Here is an 18,855-nt window from a genome sequence, read left to right as displayed (position 1 = left end):
AATTATTTAACTATAATTCATCATATATCTTGTTGCTTCTTATGTGAATGAAAATTTGGAAAAAGGTACGGTGATAAGAATTATATATATAATTAAAAGGATAATTATATGTAATTATACGAATAATATATATTATATATGGATAATTATAAGAATAATTATTTCTTCAGATGTCTTTAAGAAGTGGACTGCTGAATAATAAAAAAATTCATATTATAACATATTTACTTGAGCAGAGAAAAGTCAATTTATGCAAATAGTTGATACTGAATACTGAATAGTTGGTTGATAAATACTGAAACATTCAGTATTTATCAATCACCAGTATCAAACATTCAGTATTTATCAATCAACTATATCAAATGGATTACTAAAATCAATAAAAAAATTAAAGCTGCTAATAATATATTATTACAGTTATAAATACAAAATATCAATATTAAAGTCTTAATAAAAAAATTTTTGATGCCTGAATTTTTTTAAATTCCGATTATGATTATGTGCAGTAATAGAATGATATAATTATGGCAGTTTAATCTAATGAAATTTGAAATTAGGGTTAGAAATATTGTACATTGATCAAACATCAATGAAGTTAAACAAACATAACTTGTTTTCTTCTTGTTACAAAATATGGAGTTTATTATCCACTAATTATCAACTCCTTAACTATTTTATTTTCTTTACCATCTAATAAGATGACACCTTCTATTTTGGGAATATTTTTTTATTTTGATTCAAATGGAAATCCACTGAATACTTGACTTATCTATGTATTCAAAGTAATTTTAATATTGAATTATAATCGTTATGAATGGTTTAATTTTTTGCTTATAACTCTCAAAATTCGATAAATAGATGTACGTATGGAACTCGGGCAAAACAGTTAAGCGGTTAATTATTTGTCAGAATATTTGTGAATCAAAATGCTACAAAATATTTATTATGAAATAAAATTCCCATTTTCCTGAAATATGTTATATTCTTTAAATGACATTACATGAGCAGACGAGTAAAAATTATAACTTTTTACAAGGACAGAAACTATCTTCCACATTTAAAAATAGCGACTGTGAATAAAATATTATGACAATGAAAAAAGAAAAGAATCTTTATTTTCATATTTTTTGGCCGCTGACGAAATGTTTAAATATATTTTGATATTTTAACAATGCGGAAAACAATATTTGTTTCAAGGAATGCATGATCATCATCATTTCAGTGTCAAATAAAAAGCTGACAATATTTCGTCATTTATGAATGCTCTTCTAAATATATCGTTTTAAGACTAATACAGAAAACTTAATGTAACCGGAAAATGATTTGTATGAATGAGTTGTAATTTTCATATTCCCAACAAAATTTAAGTCAAATTGTCAGTGCATTCCAATTTAATAACTTTTAAACTCAATTTTTTTCACATAATAAAATTACTTTCCCATTACAAATAGGCATGCAAAATGTGAAGAATGTCTTATACTTTCGTAGCAAATCAGAGTTGAAGTCAATGACTTTGTAAGTCAATACGATATGAATAAAAATTCAAAATTTATTTTTTTATATTTTAAAATCAGAATTTCGTGAGCTCTTAATTTCGAAACGAATGAGCCTAAACTAACGAAACTTGGTTTCCGGGAATAACTTTTGATATAGGTTTAACATTAGAAGAGAAATTTTGAAATTTGCTCTTATTTCAATAGATAAAATGCCTCTTACAAAATTCCAATTCAGAAATCTGTACATGCGTAAAAACGCTTCCATAGCATGTGAATCCAAAGACTTAATAGTAGGAATTTTTCTTACGTTCCTTGTAACTTTATTTTCAAGTTGCACTTATTTCATCGTTTTATGGCTGTGCATTTCTCTCCATCCCAAAATATCAGAAGCGAAAAAATATTCTCTTTTACTACAGAAAAAAGAGTTTGAATTTCACGAAGCTTTTAATCTGAGGCTTGCAATTCAATGCATATTATAATTTTCTATTTACTTTATATTTTTTCAACTTTATACCAACGTTGTACCATAATTGCAGACTAATTAATAAAATTGGCAAACATATTAACGAGTAGCGGAGTGAAGTCAGAGATTTTTATGAGAAAATTTGAGTTCCTTGTCTTTCTACTCTTGAGTGAAATACTCTTTAAAAATGTTTCTGTATTCATATGCTTTATATTTACAAAAGTAGAATCATTAAGCTTTCAGCTTTATAGTTATTTCTGATATGCTACAACATGCATATTTAGCATTGATGCAAAATGACGATGGAACTGTTTGTATAAATATATTTCATAGAAAATCATTTAACAATGCAATGAATAAACAAATGATGCTAATAATATTTATTTCAAATTCATAAGTAAATCTTAACAGTCTCAAATGCATTTTGAAAGATGCTGCTGCAAGTCTAAAACACGCACACTGGATTTGGTGGAATTCCTATAACAAAAGAAACATATAATTATTAACAGTGTATTGAAAGATTTACCTATTTTATACCTATCTTTTATGCATATGATATATATATATATATATATATATATATATATATATATATATATATATATATATATATATATATTACATAACTACAAATGGTTTATTTTAATTATGAACCCTCCTCTAATTACAATAATTGTTAAACAAACGATTACAATGCAATTTCGTTATCGAATCTGTGAAAAGTCAGCCAATAATTAAACTTCTGGCCGAACCGTGCCATCTTGGAAAACTACGACAAACGAACTCCATGCGAGTAAAATTGTTCAGTTTCCATGGGTCACAGTTGTAATCTTGTAAATTGGCTACATTTGGGGTCTTATCAAATTTAGGTGAATGCATCTTGGAAGTATTTCTAAGGTATTGTAACTACCGCAAGGATTGAAAAACATTGAAATTTGTGAAACAAATTACATATTTAACCATATGCAAATTTTAAATATTTTATGGATTGTTTCTTGCACTCATCTGGGTATTTGAAATAAATTATGCAAAAAGTTTTATAAAAATATCTGGCTGATTAGGATTTAATCTTCATTAATTATCGAAAAAAAATTCTGCATCCCCGCGAGGGAGTTCTACCGAAGGAACTGCAGAAGAGATTATTAAATTTTGCAAAAGATACTCGAATCTGGGAAAATACACTTTGGAAGTTTTATAGAATATTGACTAAGAATGAACCATAATGGAAAGCACTTTTTGTCATGATTTTGGAAAAATGACCGAAATCTTGTTTTAAAACCACCAAATCGGAAAGGTTTTATGGTGATACAATTTTATTTGACTGGCCTTTTTCTCCTAAAGTTTCGACATTTTAAAAAGATTTAGGAATAACGTTCAACGATCCTTCCTGTTGTTGGTGTGAGACTCAAACGGTTTTCATTGTCAATATGACGCAACATGCAACAGGGGGAGGATTTTCCTGTTTCCAGTCGTGAATCGACATTAAAAATGAGCCTGAAACTTACCAATATCCTCAGATTACCTAAAATTTAAAAACAAAAATGTCAAATATTTTTCGAAATTAAAAAGCATCATTTAAAATGATTTAGCTACAAATTATTTCTAAACACCTTTCTTACAACTGAATATTTAAAATGCGATTTCCGATGAAAGAAATATTTAGCCATTAGCCATAAAATTCGTTCATTGAAGAATTTTTTTCGTAGATTTTATTAATATGACATTGTAAAAAAAAAATCGAAGGCTTCAATGCACTGGATAATTGTTCAATTGAAATCTAAGAATATTGTACATTTTTTTCCATATATGTTCACCTTCTTCATGAAATTGTTTTTAAAATGGATCAGGCTAATAAAAATCCTATACAGCGAAAATCAAATGTAAAAAAATTATTTATTTTGAAAGTAATAAAAATAAAATACAAAAACGTATTTTCGAATATAATGTTGTTTGTTACTTTGGCTTTACGTGTAGGAGCTGAAGAAGAAGAATTCATCATTTTTAAATAGGTTATCGCTTGATTATCTCCTTCCGATAGGATTAAATCATAAAAAATAGTAATTTATCATTTATTGAAATATCAAGTTTCATTTCTTTTAAGCAAATTTAATTAAATTTATATTACCCATTTGGAAATAAATTTAATTCATTGCAACGCCAAAAATGGCAAGCATTTAAAAAAAAGAGTTAAATAGGTTATTAGATTTCAAATGAGAAGTATTTTCCAAAACATTTTAGACAATGCAAAATATTGTTTATATTGGCAGGAAATCTCGTTTCTAATCTTATTCTCTTAGCACTCAAGATACCTTGCAATAACCATTTTTCCCTAAATTGTAAGGATTTTCCATAATGACTCCAATCACATTAAATTTCAAAGTTTGATCGACCCGGCTTATTTCCTAATGTTTTTCATTAAAAAATGATGTATATGTTTACAAGATTAAAATCCAACTGACATAAATTTGGATGTTTCCAGTAGCTCGAATAAGTAAGCTATTATAATGACCCATCTTTAAATAATGAAGGAATGCAATATTGTTAGATTGAACACACTAGAAATTTTAAACTAAATTATCATATCCAACAATAATAAAACCAATGTTGAACTAAAAGCGTTATTGTACCATGGAGTTGACTCTTTTAGATTCATTTTTTGTTGTTGTTGTGGGACTAAGTGGAACACCATGCTAATTAGATGTTTTGCACTGATTTACAAAATATAAAGTACAGCACAAGCTTTTCTACCCAGTTTGAAGCATGACCCCTCAGATGTTTGTAATGACATATTTCCCGCAGTCAAAGGATCTTGCACCGAGATATATAAACTTTTGTAACCCTACTGCAGGTTAGTAAAGACATTTTGTATTTATATATTGTAGTGTATTTTTACATAAAATTATTACTTGTAAGTTTGTATAATGCTGCTTTTTATGATATTCTTTTCTATGGTATTTTAATTAGATTAAAACCACTTCAGTAAGCGAGTCATTCATGCATGATTCCGTTCATTAACGTTCTCCTTTAGGAATAAATATTTTTAAATCTTATTCATTTTTTTTAAATCTTAGGGTTCAGAATTTACCACGATTTCGAATACTATATTTTTTAACACATTAGAAAAATGTAAATTTAAATTTAAGAATGTAAGAAAACGCTTTTTGAGTTTCATTTTAAATTAATGATTTCTTGCGTGCATTTGTATGAAGAATTCATAAGATATTTATACATTACAGCAATTGCTAAGCTCGAGATGAAGTGCAGGGGAAGCGAGTCCCGTTTCATCTCATCGAATTAAACGTATAAAATCATAAATTATCGGAAGAGGAGATGCTCTACTCACTTAGTTTAGAGTATTCCAAGCAAAACTGAAAAAGAAAAGAAATATTGCATGTTGTTACAAATTAATTCATTACGATTTCAATCTTTCATCTGAAAAATGTGTACTTCAACAAATAGATTAAAATTTCTACAAAACATTTATATGTTTAATTAATACGATATTCTCATTCATTTAAAGCAAGAAAACTTTAAGTTTATTTTTCTAAAAATAACTAGTTTTAATTATTTCTAAGAACCACTATAATAGATTTCAAAAGTTTAGATAAAATGAAAAAAAAATCATAATTTAGTCAGGAAGCTTTCATAAATTCTAATAAAAATTGTCTTGAATTCAGAATCAAGATATAAATAGGAAATAGAAATTGTACCACGCTAAATACTGAAAGACTCAAATGCAATATGAGTTAGGAAATCTTTGCATCTAGTATTTTGCAGTTTCTGAATTAATTCGTTGAAAATGTTTAATGTAATAAGCTCCAAAAATTATAATTTCATGCTAACAGCTACGAAATTCAGCATCTTCGTGGCCACTCAATACAACTCCAAATCTGCATTTTGAAACCTAATTTAGAAGAGTTGTTTTATTTTATATTGTTTTTTTATAGTCAGTGCTTGAAGGGTTAGATTGAAGAATTATCGTTTTAATGAAAAGTGTTTTGAACGTCCAGTTTAAAGTCGCTAATTAAATTTTTTTTTGAAAATCTAATCGACTTTTCTAAAACGTTTTAAAGAACCAAAATAAATTCTACATCCGAAATTTTGGTCTCATTTCTCTTTTGAATTTGTTGAGGTAATGACTGAAATATTTATAATTTAAAATAAGAATGATAGAAATATTGATTTGCTGTTTCCAATGGATTTTTTTTCCTGATAAATTCAAAGAGCTCTGGCTATTCATGGTAGAAAATAAGAAGGAAATATTTTTCATTTTTAAGGAAATATTAATTTTTTTAGCTTGTCTTTCTAATCTAGGGATGGGCCGATGCTCGCTTTTGCAGCATCATGCGCTAAATAACACCGATATACCTGGTATTTGATTCTTTCCATGTCGGAATGAAAATAAATCTTTCGTGGGTTTCGGACATAGCCGAAACTCGCGGTATATTCTGACACGAGTGCGAAGAGGTGACGAAACAGCACATGTATTGACCTCATTTAAGGATTCGTACAAAAAAAAATCATGATGAACGTGATCACATTTTTTCCCATTTTTGCTGAAGATCTTGGGTAGAAGAAGAGAAACTTTGGCAGACCCTATTTGCTCCTCTCGCGCAAGCAATCCAAGCTGAACAGATAAAGCAAGAATTGTTTTGGGGATTGTAACCACAGGATATCTATTATTTGTTGGCAACAGTCTTTTATTGTAGTTTGAAAGCACTCGTGTATCTCATGACAGAGGCAGAGATTTTCGGAAGAGTTGAATTTCTTAAGCATGCAAGAGATATCACATATAAAATGACGCAATCAAAGACAATGACCGCGTTTGCCGATAATTTTCGGCAGGTACTCTGGACCATAGCAGATGAAATGCAATCTTGCTGAAATTCCTCTTACATTTTTGGAAACACATTTATTGACCTGAACTGTCAATAAGCAAGCCAGATCTTGTCGTGTATTGCAAAATGTTTACCTTATACATTTGGGGTGGGATGTTGCTGCAAAAGAAGCAGTAAAAATTTTTGACTCTTTGAACAGCGATCTAGTTTGAAAGAGTAATGCTTATTTTGCATGCATAATAAGAGTATTTTCGAATTATTTATTTTTCGACAGAAAAAAACAATAGAATCCTGAAGTATTCGGTCAAGCGGTTCACATTGGAAAATGCTAATTGCGATTGACGATTAAGCAGTAGACGAAAGTGTTTCTTCTGGCTCCTCTGTTGTGCCATCCATTTTTTAAATATCTGATTTCAAGCCGTCTTCTATAATTTTGATTTATAACACTACAATGATACAAAACTGTATCATTTATATACAAAATTTTTATTTATGAACAAAAATGTAAAGATGTAACTTAATTAATGTTGCACCAAATTTATAATGCAAAAAAAAAAAAATGTTTAAAATAGGCATTTTTTATGATATAGAGCGAGTGCTTCACAAGGGTTGTTACTTCCAGCTACACTTCCCTTCTTATCTTCTAGCAAGCCAGTTTACGGCAGTAAGTTGGATGATTCATTCCGGTTAACTTTAGTATCAAGCTGCACTGAAAGAAGCGAATTCAAGAATTTGTCTGCCAACAAGAGGTTAATATCGCAACAAACATTTATCGGTTAGATTATATCGTTAAAATATTCTTATTACTACTGTCTTATTAAGAATTCTCTCATGGCACACGTAGTACTAAACTAGAGACGTGGAAAAGTTTTTCTAATAGTTTGAACAAACATAATTATCGCATTTTAAAATGAAGAAAGAAATTTAATAATTCATAATTAAAATTAATATTTATAGAAAGTTAAAATCTTAACAGTTTATACCAAATCCAAAAAAGGAGTTTTATGTGTCATTTTTTCCTTACTTAAGTCTCCATATCAACATCTTACATAGTAGACATTCATATTTGAGTTTTAATTAGCCTAAAATTTTGAATTTAAAGCACTTTTTGTTCTTTGCAGGCAAATATTTCATTGGAAAGGACATGGGAAAGAAATGTGATGAAGGGTTCCAAGCGAGCACTTTCATCGTTATGCTTCATCTTCATTACTATGCAAATACCAAACTTTAGCAATATGACGAAAAAACTTTTGAATGAATGAAAAATGTTATACAATTTCTTTTTATGCCTCGCTTAATATATGCATTCGAAGAGATATTTTTCAAAACTTTAAGTTACTTATATTCGGATTTGAATAATTAAAACTCTCTTGATTTATATACATATAAGCATTGTACATCTGTAAAAGTAATAAAAAATTTTCTTACATCCACCAGATCCGCTGTCAGTTCCTGAAATGATACAAATTGATTCCTAAAACGAATGTTGCTCTTTTTCCGTAAAACTTTTAGCAATATAAAAACTAGTAATTAATTATATTAATAAAATACTAATGATATTAATACTTTTTGCAATAAAAATGGAAAAAACTATTCATTTAAATAAAACTAGAATATTTATGGATCGAATGAAATCATTAACACTTAGCGTTTTAAATATGAACGTGCTTGAAGATTTTTCAGTCATTTGAAAGATTAGCTTTGAAATGCAATTATAAACTATCAATGGAGTCATGGGATGAGTCTTCGGAACTAGAAAACATCGCCTTTTCAGGTTTAACTTGGAATGTTCAAAACCGAAGTGTAAAAAAACTTCTTTTAAACTTGCATATTAAATATTGGAAATACAAGAATTTATTTCAGTAAACAGGTTTTTTTTATATCTGACGGAGGGTGATTCTAATATGAACAAAATGTGCCCTGTTATATTCTTGATATGTTGATTGCCATCCGACTCGTTTGTACTCCTGCATGTCATCTAAATGGACCGCGCTGTCCATTTAAATATAGATGGCCCTTTCTCTACTATAATTAATGAATAATAAAAAAATGGATCATCCAGTTAGATAAGTGGTCCGGATACTGGCGTGAATCGTTAAGAGAAATTTTGCAGGATGTAAATTTTTTGAATAATTTATGAAAATAATAAAATTATGGCAAATGACATATTTACAGTATAATGAAACAACTATTGAGGGATTATTAAAAGCGAGTAAATTTTGAAAAACCCTATTTGGACATTTAAATAATTGAATTGGAACAGGTAAATATATGATTATTGATTTCATGTTAAATAAATAGAGTATATTAAATTCATTCTAGTAAAATCGGAAGCTAAAAGAAGTCTAGTAAAATATTTTATCAACATAATAATATAATAGTAACTTCAGCTACAAATGTTCAGCTACAGAAAATTGATTTTATGTCGTGAAAATGTTAATGGACCTGAATTGTTTCAAATCGAAAACTTATTTTAAATATATGATCTGTTTAATTTTTATATATTAAAATGTTAAATAACGTACTTTTAACATTTTCTTGCGTGTAACGCCTGTTAAACACTTTTGTCACCAATGACGTAAAATTCTTTATTTGTGATAAAGCGATTTCAAAAACTTCTTTTTTAATGCAGCTAAATTCTGTTAACAAATGAACTATATACTTCAAGCACTTTATTAGAACTATATAATTTATTAGAATCTTTTATAACCGTGTTCTCTTATCTCAAGTGTAACCTTTTGCCAACTCGCTCAAAGAAAATATTCAAACCGTTTGTAGCTTTCCACAATACGTTTCAATACCTCGACTCACCTCAATAATTGTATGTCATTCAGCTATTTTTATCTTATATATAAGATAAGAAATAATGGCAGATAGATTATATCTTACATATAAGTTCATGGTACTTAGTCCTTAACGCTTTCCTGCTCCTTAACGCTTCCCTGATTTCCTGCTTCCTATCATAACGCCTCTCATTATTGTCATCGCAAACTAATTAATTTGACGCAATCTCAAATTGGACCCATTATTCTAATTTTTTTTCGCCTCTGTTCAAGCTTAGCTAATGAATGAGCTCAGTCTTTTGTGCCAAATTGTGATTTTAAATAGCCCAATTTATTAAAAATCCTCGAATTTCATTAACTAAACTAATACTATTTAAACAACAGATGAACCAACTAATCAATGCAGGCTGTTACTACTTTATTATATTTCCCCAATAGCAACATTTTTAAATATCAACATTTTATAATATGTCAACCATAGAAAATGAAGCAAAACTGTAGTTAAATGCCTAGCAATACACACCTGATGCTGTTGTACTTGAAGCATTTGCACCCGATCCGGAACCTAAAATACATTCATATATACATAAGAGATTAATAACAAACACTTTAATACTGAAAGGCGAACACATGAGAAAAATAACCCATCAGTCCCTCATTGAGAGACACACTCTTCTATTTTTTTTCAGCGACCTCAAAGGGATTCACAGTATCCTGGAAGTATTCGAACAGCACGTCATTTTTGGCGAACATTTAACGAGCCTTCAAACTGGGATAAGAAAACCAAGCTTTATTTCATTCGGTGGCTATTGATTTGTTTCTAGCTTATATTTCACTAAACAAATACCATCTTATTAATGTTAATATTATATATCTTTATATAATATTAGCATTATAATCTATTATCATTAAGAATCTTTTTACATATAATATCACTTTTATATAATTTACCTTTGTTTTGAGCTCGCAATGACTCACTTTTGGCGATTAGCATATTCACCGAAATTTTGATTTTGATGGCTATGAAAGTATTCACTTGGCTGGATATATATTTAAAACCTGACGTGTTATTATATAATAAAAGCATAAAAGAAGAATTTATTGAAATAGGAAATTGGGAAGGAGCAACTTCTTTTTATATTTGCTTCCGAAATAAGTTATTTTAAGTATTTTGAACAAAATTTCAACGCATGCATAAGTTTAACAGCAAAAAATGAGCAAACGAGAAAAATTGCAACCTGTACCCAAGCATATTGAAAAATAGAATAATATATTTTGAAAAAAACTAAGGACACAATTTTAGAATGTTCATCAACAATTCAAGAAAAATATTAAATATCCTTTAAAACTACAAAAACTACATTTTAATAAATGTGTAACATTAAACCGCTGGTCAGCGAAAATTTACTTTGGAATTAATCTACCAAAAGAATACATTTTAGTTAATCATACCTTTAACAATGGAGAATATAAGTTTAATTTCATTCATTTATCAAGTCAGTTAATTCGATTTTCATTGAAATAATGTTAAAAAAAAATTCAAAGGACTGTCCGTTATTGAAAAATTATGGCAATGAAGTTAATATAATTTTAAAATATTTTTTTAACTTTAAAAAGCTTAAAAATAATTGTAATAATTTCGGAAAGTAACTCAATCGAATAATTTTCATTGCGCAAAGATAAAATTTCAAATACCTACATGAACGGAATGTCATGTGAGTTATTGCGGAAAGTGGTTTTGCTCATTATCTATTGCTTAACTGTTCGCTAAACGTGAAAAAATTTTTATACTTGCTAAATCGGCTACCAAACTTTTATTTGTTTTTAGATATAAAAAAAAATTTCATTTGAATTATGTTTTTTTAGACTTTAGATTCATAATTCAATATTAGAAATATTGCGAAATTTAAATTCAAATTAGTTTAGAGTGGCGCCACCGGCATTGAAGAACATTTTACAATGAACTGCTGAAAGCATAGAAGTATAGTGTATTGTTTTCTAAAATAAGCAAGAACTCAGAATAGTGCAAAAATGAAAAATCGTTCACAAAATTTCATCTTTACAAGCTTGAAAGAATAACCCATATTGCCTTAATTTTTTTCGTCATATGCACATGAAGCGGATGTATTTGAGGTACGTATGGATGAGGCTGAGCCTAAAAAAGTAATTCTCCAATTGCCAGAACAATTATTATGAATTATGTTTCAGTCTAACATTAGAATAAAATTTTATATCGAAAATTATAAACATCAAGTAAGGTCCAAATTTATTATTGTAAGCGATGATTGTTCAGTTGCTCTAAAGCAATTCTTAAAGACGCCATGCTTGTGGAATATGATTTAAGAATTACGAAATTGAGTTTTACAAAACACTTCTTGTAATAATCAATCATTGCATGAGGCTGTAATATTTGAATCGGTTGCAATGAAATCAGAAAGATAACTAAAACAATGCTTTCGAATCACGAGTGTACTATTTTATGCATCATGTACTGCGGATAATGGAAGAAACAACTCGTTTCTACTTACCGTCCTTTGATGCAACCTGCTTTGATCTATCGATACCACTTCGTCTATTTCGTTGTTCACGTGAGTCATCACTAAAACTTACCAATTCAGAAGCAGCTAATTTCAATAATTTGCAATTGTAAATGGATACATACCTTCCGGGATTGTGTGCAATATTATGAAATCTGTGACGGATTGCGGATAAGTAACATGTGATTTTTCTCAAAGATTTTCGTTAACCAAATTCATTTGTGAGTTTTAAAAAATATATGTCACTGAATAAACTATAATTAGTTATTTTTGTCAAATGAATGCAGGCGATACATTTTAGCGAAATTATCATTAGATACTAAAAATAAATAGCTATTCGTGCTGGAATTCGAAATTTTCTCGAAACTGACTGAATTACTCGATGATGCATTCAACAATTTCCTGTTCATTTTTTTGAATGCCTGCATTACCATTCGCAGGCAAATCCAATAATTCATGAAATTTTCCCGTCATTTGTATAGCCCTGGCAACAATTCCCAATGGCAGTGTTCTGGATGCAGTATAAACAGAGTGGAAGCAATTTAAGAGTCAAATTTCGGCTTAAACTGCATTTACTCGACAATAATTATCAGATTTAATATTTTGATAAAAGCAAGAGCTGTATCTAAATGTAAAATTCAAATTAATATTGAGAAAAATAAATTGATCAAAATGAAATTTTATTAGACATTGATTAAAAGTGTGGAATATTCTGAAAACTTAAATCTTGAATAAACTTTTCACGTTTTTTAATGACTGAAGTTGCAACTTTTGTTGATTGATTTCAAATACCTTAATAAAAAAGGGAAAACGTGATTTAAATTAGAATTAGTTATAAGATTCGCATTGTTTGTTTCTACTTTCTATAAGGAATAAATAATTTAATTATTATAATATCATAGGAAATTAGCTTTTGGTTGATTTCAACTAGCTTTTTATCTTTGAATCATTTCAGGACGCAAACAATGCTTTTAATAAATTATTTTTGAGCACCTAATAGACGTATTAAACTATTGAGCCTATTTTTTTACTTTATGTCCTTCCATTCATGAATTATTGTACAATTACAAAGATTACGAATTTTTGAAACGAAATTAGGAAGAGAAAATTTCATTGACTGCGCTCTGTGTATGGAATAAAAATTTTATTAGATGAGCGGAGAGTGTGAAATATCAAGAAGAGTGCATAAGAATAAAAGCTCTGAAGCTCTGGCACGTTAAGGAGTGAAAAGTTTACATTTTTATAAGAAAGGAACAAAACGAAATAAATAAAAGAGTACTTAAAGAGGCAAGCTTCATGTACTTTTAACAACGATTTCCGAAATATTTTTGAAATGACTAAAATTCTTAAAATGTTTTATTTATTTTACAACTAAGAAAATTTCATTTCGACAAAGTGGAGTCTGAATAACGGTCAGCAGACTTGCCTCTCAGGAATATACCAACCAATAATGAACGCTCATTTCAACGAAGCAGGGAGCCCATCTCTCAAGGCGATATATAATTTGGATTATACATTTAGACAAATATTTTCATTAAGTTTTTCTTCTTAGTTCTTTAACTGATACTTAATCCAAACATTCCCGTAAATGCTGACAGTACGGAACTGCTTATTGGATGCTTTTTAACATGAAAGGATAACTTTTAAAAAGGAAAAATGTGATATTGAAAAAATAAGCATCAATAACCATAACAAAAAAAATCAATCATGAGTATCGGCTTCCTGAATGTAGCTGCATGCTGCTAAACGCTTCTGTGGGGTTAAAATTAGCCATTCATTTTCTTATAATATTTTTGCTATTAAAAGTAGGAAAATTAAATACGGCCAATAATCATTTCATCATAAGGAACAATTTTTGTAGTTAAAGTTTCCCATCAACATGAAAAATAAAAAATTATTAGCTGATAGGTGATTTTAGGCAGAAAAATCTCATTTAGTTTACACATCTACCAAACTCTTTTATTATCATAGCACATACCCTCTCTCGCGAAGGACCTTTTGTCGTATTCCTTTTACTTTAGTCTCCGAACAAAAAAATATGTTTCCTTTAAGGATAGTTGATAGTGATTATTCATGTTGATCGGAATTTACTGGCAGTTATTTATAATTCTCCAGATTATAAATAACTTTATACATTTTTAAGCGCCAGCACAACGAATACTTAATCTGGGACGATTGTCTTGTATGTATCTAATTGCTCCAATAGTTGGTTGTTACCCATTTGGGAATATTATCGCATTAGAAGAGAATCTAATATATTCTGTATGACTCCTTAGGCAAAGAATTTCATTTATTTATTTTTTTACATTTTTTACAGACTTAATTACTGAAAATATATTGATATTTTTCAGTTTGCAATTTTATATGAGATCTGTCAAATATACTCACCTCCTCCACTTCCTGAAGCACCTCCACCCATTGCTGAGGCGTCAGAACCCGCAGCAGCTAGAATATAAAATAATTATGAGGTTGATAATGATAACTCTCTCACTTTATGAATAAAATTTCGTATCAGAATAATCCATCTGGGCAAAAAGAATTAATTCTTTAAAAATATTGTTTTATACTGTTGTTTAATACAGCTCCTTAAAAGCGTCTTCATAAAGCATCATTATCGCAGCTCCTCGGCCACAATTAGTTTTAGATTAGCAATGGAAAACGTTAAGAACCTATTCGTAAACCTCATATATAATATGAAATGGGGCAATGCAGCATATTAATTATGAAAGTTTATGTTGGTGAGTAAATTGCCAGGATGAGTTTGAATTGAACATTCCCATTCTAATCAAATAAAGAAATCTTGAATAGTTGAGTTAGTTTAGCAATAGTTAATCTAACTGCTTAAGAATCTAACTGCTCTCAAACAAACACAACCATACATTTAGGAAACGTATTGAAAATTCATACAGCACCATACATTTGAAAAGCGCCTAAGAATTTTGGAGTACCGATATAGTTGTTAATAGAGCTTTCAAGGTCTAAAAAAAATACATATTTCTTATACATATTAAAATTTTTCTTTTCCAGAATTTATCCACTTACATTTTGTTCTGGATATTAGTTGTTCAATATTCACATTTTGTTCATGGTTGTAGTATTTACACGGTTATATTAGTCTTGCATAATGAATGCTTGAATATGAAGGAGCAAAACTGCAACATATTATGGACTTTCTTCGGTCAAAATAACATGAATAGAAATTTTTAAAATATTGAGAATATTTGCATTTTTGAAACAAATAAAAGACATTAATTTTTGAGTAATTTCTTAGTGTTTTTTTAATGAAAATGAAATGCTGCATTTTGCATATTTTTGTTTAAAATATTCTGAAAACACTCACCTCCTCCACCTCCTTGGCCGCCTCCACCCATGCCCGAGACTCCTGATCCTGAATCATCTTAAATAGAATGGAAGTATGAAGTTAGCAATATATCATTTGTCATCTTATGCATAAAATTCATGTGAATAATTAAAATTGAAATATTTTTACCTGCTTAAAATATAATCTTCTTATAGCACAACATATATAAAATAACAAATATCTTGGCTTTTGAAAAAAATTAACCCTCAATAAGGCGATAAAAAAATCGGAATAACAAAGCGACATGACATTTATTAAATTGCGTTATCATTCCTGAAATTGTAGAATATCTAAGAAACAGTTGCTGTTCTTATTATACTACGTCTTTTCATATTTTTGAATAAAATTATAAATTTGATAAACGAATTAAAGAAATTTTACGTAATTCAGTAAGATTCTGATAAAATTATTGTTTTATTATTCAGTCATGCGCAGTATGAACTCTATCAGCCAGGAGATGATAACAAAGCAAAATTCCCTTCTTTTTTATTATAAGATATTTTTATAGTAAAATTGTTTTTTAATGAATATTCAACAGATACACCGAAGAAAACAATAGCTCAGGGTTGAATACATGTGAATCCACTGATTTAGTAGATTCAGATATTGAGTTATTATTGAAATCACAAAGACTCCACATTAGATGAAAGAAAAAGATATTCTACAGCAGAGAAGTTGGGATTGAAATCGGATATTAATGATTATATTGTCCGTAGTAATGACAGACGTGACAGAATTTTCTAACACTTCTGCATATCTCATCAAAACGAGATCTAAAAACTGAAAATAGCTCTTGCTTAAAATATTAAAATATTTAATCATTACCACTAGGGTAAGTATGATTCAGCATCACTTGTCTAGATGTAGCTGCATGTTAATGGGAGATTAAAACGCATCTGTCTTAGATGAAAGAAATTGGCCATCCCATTTGAATGAGAGAAATGAAATGGTGGTCGTTGCAATTTTTTTCTTATAATATATATATTTATTTATTGTAATTTATATAATATTTTATTTAATTAAATAATATATATTTTGTAATATTTTTAAGTTTCAAGAATTTATTGGCAGGAGTTTATAATTTTAAATCACCCGACTGTTCTTCCTATTTTTGAACTTGGTTATCTATTTTTAAATGTCAGTACAACGAAGACATATTAAAATTCCGTTGTTCCGTATTCATTAGAGCCTTGTGATCCATTCATTGGTTATTACCCAATTCAGGGTATTATAGAATTATTAGTAAATCTGAAAATATTCAGTATCACTACTTAGGCAAAGAAGTTTCAATATGAAATACATTGATTTTCCACACTGTTTTTATTTTTTTAACAAAAGAATAGAAACTGAAATGATCCATTTTCCGAAATTCTATGAAAACTATCTTATTTACACTCGGCGCCACTTCTTGAATCGCCTCCACTCATTCCCAAGGCGTCAGATACACAATCGCTTAAAAATAGATAAGTATAAAGTTAATAATTTTTTATGGATCAACATCAGTATAAAATATTAAAATAAAATATATCAGTATATACCAGTATAAAATATATCGGTATAATATGTTCAAAATTTTAATCTGGGGAACAGCAACATCGTTAACTACTAATTCTATATTGACTGTGGAATGCCTTAAGAACATATGAAGATTCGTGGATTCAAAAATTATTTATCTTAAGCAAAAACAAGTTCCTTTTGTATGTTCCTTGACTCTATTAGGGAATGAATAATATTTTCAGCAGAATATAACTTATATATATACTAATATTTTCAGCAGAACATATACTTCCAGCATATTTATTATCATATGAAAGCCTCTCTTCAATCATTTTGATGATCAAATTGCCAACATAACTAGTTAGTATTAAATTCTACCACCCTCATCTGATAAAGAGCTTTCGATATAATTTTTTCAGCAGAGCAAATTTTAAATATTTTATTCTATAAGCTTTAATATTTCGTACTTTTTCTTTTATCGTTCATAAAACTAATGCATATATTTCTTATCTGCTACCGTAATTATTTTCCGTACTTTTCTGCAGATGACAAGTTTTATATTTACGTAACTCTGTGCCTTTATCCTAAATAATGCATTTATTCCGCTAAAAGTATATAAGCATCAACCCTTCATCTAGGTGGCAACTTGGTATTATTTATAAATCTCAGGGTATACCACGGGGCGCGGCAAAAATTTATTTCAACAATATTAAGAATCTGAATTAGTTAATGAAATGCTATGAGTTTAATAACAAACTATTTCGGCTCAATGATGCACATTAAAATTTCACGATTTGAAACATAATTTTTTTTTATTCCAGTCATTTCTCACCATTCATCAGCGTGGAGAAATACTTGCAATTGATATAAATCAATGTGACATATATTAATCATTAATTTTATATATAGGCTTCCTATTTAATACAAATGACTTACCGTAGCTGTAGTCTCCTGAACCCGAACCGGAATCCCCAGATCCACCTGAACCACCGAACAAGAGACCTATATGAAAATAAATGAAAAAATTCGTATCCGCGTACAAAAATTTCAGACAAATTAAGATGCAGAAATTTTTTAGAGTTTTTTCACAGTTTTCTCGGTTTTACATGGAACTGAAATTTTGCAGTTTTCAACTTTTTTATTTCAAATTATCAGAAAACGCTCACCTCCTCCCCCTCCTCCACTACCTGAACCACTTCCACCCATGCCTGAGGCGCCAGGTCCCGAACCACCTAAAACAGAATTCAATCATAATTTAATACTGTTTCATTCGTCAAGTCACGAATACAACAATCAATCAAGCAATTGAAGTTCCAAAACCTCAAGTATATTATCTTTCAATGAGAAACATAACGTAGGGCGTGCGAGCTTCTTTTTTCTTTAAATAGCACACTTACCGATGGCGTGACAGAACATATATTTTTTCGGTGGAACATTAATAGAAATTTTTATATATGATTCCTTTGACAAACAATTTTCAAACAAATGAAAAAAAAAACATTATTTTTTTAAAAATAATTTCATAGGGTTTCAGCTTTTTAAATAAAATTCTGCATTTTGGATATTCTGGTTCTCAATCATCAGAATCTAATCTCACCTCCTCCATTTCCTGAGCTGCCTCCACCCATGCCTGAAGCGTCAGGACCATTACCACCTAAAACAGAATTCAATCATAAATTTAGTAATGACTGCTGCATTTACTTCTGAATAAAAGTGTTTTGACTGGAATCTTTAAAGTTGGGAAAAAAAGTTTTTTAGCATATAGCAAAAATGTGCCATTGCTTTTTTTTAAAATTCTATTACATGCTAATATAAAACGCATCTTCAAAAACATGGCAATACGTAGTTCATTATTTCTGCAATTTCAATTAAAAAAAAAA

General features: G+C 29.0%; 1 protein-coding gene across 50 annotated transcripts in view; it reads right to left on the bottom strand.

Moving 5' to 3' along the window:
* Window positions 1–2,324: 2,324 nt before the first annotated feature.
* Window positions 2,325–18,855, bottom strand: part of LOC129957578 (uncharacterized PE-PGRS family protein PE_PGRS54-like) — a 173,601-nt gene continuing 157,070 nt past the window's right edge. For all 50 annotated transcript variants that reach the window (XM_056069967.1, XM_056069946.1, XM_056069970.1 and 47 more), the window contains 10 exons: window positions 18,573–18,629; window positions 18,142–18,207; window positions 17,912–17,977; window positions 15,458–15,514; window positions 14,506–14,562; window positions 10,104–10,145; window positions 8,226–8,249; window positions 5,303–5,327; window positions 3,465–3,481; window positions 2,325–2,436 (listed from right to left, as the gene is read on the bottom strand). In XM_056069967.1, coding sequence (XP_055925942.1) covers window positions 5,308–5,327; window positions 8,226–8,249; window positions 10,104–10,145; window positions 14,506–14,562; window positions 15,458–15,514; window positions 17,912–17,977; window positions 18,142–18,207; window positions 18,573–18,629 — 389 coding nt within the window. In that variant the 3' untranslated portion in view covers window positions 2,325–2,436; window positions 3,465–3,481; window positions 5,303–5,307. The remainder of the gene's footprint in view (window positions 2,437–3,464; window positions 3,482–5,302; window positions 5,328–8,225; window positions 8,250–10,103; window positions 10,146–14,505; window positions 14,563–15,457; window positions 15,515–17,911; window positions 17,978–18,141; window positions 18,208–18,572; window positions 18,630–18,855) is intronic.

Source organism: Argiope bruennichi, chromosome 11 (assembly GCF_947563725.1).
Source record: "Argiope bruennichi chromosome 11, qqArgBrue1.1, whole genome shotgun sequence".
NCBI lineage: Eukaryota > Metazoa > Arthropoda > Arachnida > Araneae > Araneidae > Argiope > Argiope bruennichi.
This window is presented reverse-complemented; position numbering and strand designations above follow the sequence as displayed.